The 3,752-nt window shown below is 43.4% G+C and overlaps 1 protein-coding gene across 3 annotated transcripts in view; it reads left to right on the forward strand.

Moving 5' to 3' along the window:
• Positions 1-3,752, forward strand: part of LOC138948880 (uncharacterized) — a 102,399-nt gene that overhangs the window by 9,368 nt on the left and 89,279 nt on the right. For all 3 annotated transcript variants that reach the window (XM_070320512.1, XM_070320513.1, XM_070320514.1), the window contains exons 7-9: positions 430-646; positions 1,198-1,356; positions 3,458-3,580. In XM_070320512.1, coding sequence (XP_070176613.1) covers positions 430-646; positions 1,198-1,356; positions 3,458-3,580 — 499 coding nt within the window. The remainder of the gene's footprint in view (positions 1-429; positions 647-1,197; positions 1,357-3,457; positions 3,581-3,752) is intronic.

The following is a 3,752-nucleotide window of genomic DNA, read 5'->3' on the forward strand; positions in this document are numbered from 1 at the left end:
CGCCCCAATCCTCCACATCGCAATGAACTTTTAAGTTTTAGCGATTATACGTTCTGAGTTCTCTCTCTCTCTCTCTCTCTCTCTCTCTCTCTCTCTCTCTCTCTCTCTCTCTCTCTCTCTCTCTCTCTCTCTCTATTTCATTCTCTCTCTATTTCTCTCTCTCTCCCTCTCTCTATTTCATTCTCTCTCTGTTTCTCTCTCTCTCTCCCTCTCTCTATTTCATTATCTCTCTATTTCTCTCTCTCTCCCTCTCTCTACTTCATTCTCTCTCTGTTTCTCTCTCTCTGCTTCTCTCTATATATTTCTCTATCTTGACAATCCCTCTTCAACCGAGGGATAGATCAACGCAAGTTGATACATGTATGTATGCTAATACCATTGCTCTCGGAATTAAAAATGTATCTTCTCAAACTCACCTCTCTCTTGTAGGTACGTTGGGCGAGAGAAGACAATGGCACAGTCCTGACAGAGGATGACAGAATACTACAAGAAGATCCACAGCGGATGAAACTTCTTCTCACGGCACCAGGGGTGTTTAACCTGTTGCTGCTTGGCGTGGCGGCAGAGGATAGCGGTATCTACACATGCTACATCGATGGAGATGACGCTCGTGTTCCTCTCAGCAGAGTGGTTGTCACTCATGCAGGTGTGTGTTGGTGTGTGTGTGTGTGTGTGTGTGTGTGTGTGTGTGTGTGTGTGTGTGTGTGTCAGTGGTGTGTGTGTGTGTGTCAGTGTGTATGTGTGTTCGCGTGTGTGTTTGTGTGGGTGGGGGGGGTGAGTGTGTGTGTGTGTGTGCATCTGTGTTTGTGTGTCTGTGTGTGTACATGTGTTGTGCGTATATGTGTGATTGTGTGTGTGTATGACTGAGTGTGCATGCGCGCGCACGTGTGTGTGTCTGTGTGCATGCACGCGCGCACGTGTGTGTGTGTGTGTGTGTGTGTGTGTGTGTGTGTGTGTGTGACAGAGTTTATACCATGTTTCATTCCATATATAGTAGCAAATTAGGTTCTTATATGGTCACTAATTCAGCATTAAAAGCTATGCTTCGGGCCATATGTTAGGGGCAACGTAGACAAATGTATGCTTTCGTTTTCGCCCTATCTGATCATTATACTTCACGATGGTTGTGCTATCTTGATTAAAATTGTCATTATGATTCATCATTATGATTCATCCATTTTATTTTTGTCCCCTCAGATTTCACAGCGGAACCAGTGGTCGTGTACCACAGTAACAATGTGACAGCCCTGCAGGGAAACACAGCTGTCATGGAGTGTTACGTCAACAGCAACCCGCCATCCCGCGTTACATGGTGGAAAAAGACATCAGGAGAATCAGACGCTTACCTGCGCACAGGTGGACATCTGGTTGTTATTTTTACAGTGGAACCCCCTTTTTCAAGAACTCAACAAAAACTGAGAACGGGTAGCTCAAATAAAAGAGCACTGGACTTGTGACCCTGGGGTCCCGGGGTTCGAATCCAGGCCGCGACGGTCACGGTCAACTTTATGTGCAGACTTAGAGACGGTGTCCATGTCCCTCCCCCGTGTCACCACAGTGGCACGTAAAAGACCTTGGTCATTCTGCAATAAGTGCGGGTGGCTGATTACACCTAAACACGCATACACACCTGTGTGACTGATCTAAAGTCGGGATAACACCCGGGAACATTCCCCTTATGGTTTCTCAGTGATGGCGTACGTAAAGCAATATTATCATCATGAGAAAATCATGTCATAAAAAAAAAAGGGGGGGGTCCTAAAACGGGGATAAAGTTACGGATGTTATGAACAGAAAGACTGAGACGACAGGGTCTTATTAGAGAAGGAGTCTTGCATTCGGGGATAAAGTTACGGATGTTATCTTCTTCTTCTTCTTCTGCGTTCGTGGGCTGAAACTCCCACGTACACTCGTGTTTTTTGCACGAGTGGAATTTTACGTGTATGACCGTTTTTTACCCCGCCAATTAGGCAGCCATACGCCGTTTTCGGAGGAAGCATGCTGGGTATTTTCGTGTTTCTATAACCCACCGAACTCTGACATGGATTACAGGATCTTTTTCGTGCGCACTTGGTCTTGTGCTTGCGTGTACACACGGGGGTGTTCGGACACCGAGGAGAGTCTGCACACAAAGTTGACTCTGAGAAATAAATCTCTCGCCAAACGTGGGGACGAACTCACGCTGACAGCGGCCAACTGGATACAAATCCAGCGCGCTACCGACTGAGCTACATCCCCGCCCGCGGATGTTATGAACAGAAAGACTGAGAAGACAGGGTTTTAATAGAAGAAGGAGTCTTGTATTCGGGGATAAAGTTACGGATGTTATGAACAGAAAGACTGAGAAAACAGGGTCTTATTAGAGAAGGAGTCTTGCATTCGGGGATAAAGTTACGGATGTTATGAACAGAAAGACTGAGAAAACAGGGTCTTATTAGAGAAGGAATCTTGCATTCGGGGATAAAGTTACGGATGTTATGAACAGAAAGACTGAGAAAACAGGGTCTTATTAGAGAAGGAATCTTGCATTCGGGGATAAAGTTACGGATGTTATGAACAGAAAGACTGAGAAAACAGGGTCTTATTAGAGAAGGAATCTTGCATTCGGGGATAAAGTTACGGATGTTATGAACAGAAAGACGGAGAAGGCAGGGTCTTATTAGAGAAGGAATCTTGCATTCGGGGATCTTAAAAGGGGGTCCCCTTGTATTCACATTGTGAAGTCTTTCTTTGGACTAAAGTCGTTCACAGTCATTGTTTGTATTGAATTCGAAGTTCCAAAGTGTATTGGAAAAAAGGAGCCTTATGAGGAATGCTTCCAAGGATACATGTACAGTGTACGTTAAAAAAACAAAAACGTTTACTACAAATCAACTTAATTGTTATATGTTTTCATCATATCTGCACTTTATAAGAGAAAGTGAAAAATGACAGATTTGTGCTTTACTTGTTCTTGGCTAATTTACTTCATGTTTTTTGGGTTAAGTCATCAATGATGGTTAGTAACTTTACTTTTCTGTTTATTCTCAGTTGCAGAGTAGCAGATACGCTTGATAGACATATAATCTCAGGCAATATATGTCGGCCTTGCATCATTCTGAATTCAATAATACAGGTAAAAGAAAGAAATTTGCTCAGATATTGTGATTGAAAATGAAAAAATGCAAACTTCTGTCAGGCACCAGCTAACAAGGAATCTTTTGGGTGCCGAGTAGCTTAGTTGGTAGGGTCACAGCTTCGAATCTAGGCCGGGACGAACACGGGTCAACTTTATATGCAGACTCGAGGACCTGGAAAGAACGTCCATGTTTGTAGCATCCTCCGGATTCCGAGCCTGACACAACCGTCGTACGAAGAAGAAGACAGAGAAGATATGCAGACTCAGAGACAGTATCCATGCAGTAAATCAAATGGTAAAAAAAATGAGAGAGATGAGCAAATACAATTCTGATTGCAGGCAAAAAGGGCTTCAGAAAGAAAATAAAAGATGTTCAAAGAGGAGATGAAGGTGTCTACAAATGTGAGGCTTCCAACGGGCTGACTGCACCTGTGTTTGCCCTGGTCAACCTACAAGTTGGATGTAAGTCTCTGACATGTTTAAATACATATGAATTGTTGAATAGACACTGTTTAAACCAAGTCTCTAAAACCTCTGTCCATTTTTTCACAACAGCTAGTATTTGTAGCAGTCTCCTTCCTGTCTTATAGTGATGAAACTGTGCTCATTATTAGATTTTTTTTAAACTTAGTGG

This window comes from Littorina saxatilis, linkage group LG15 (genome assembly GCF_037325665.1).
Source record: "Littorina saxatilis isolate snail1 linkage group LG15, US_GU_Lsax_2.0, whole genome shotgun sequence".
Classification (NCBI taxonomy): Eukaryota; Metazoa; Mollusca; class Gastropoda; order Littorinimorpha; family Littorinidae; genus Littorina; species Littorina saxatilis.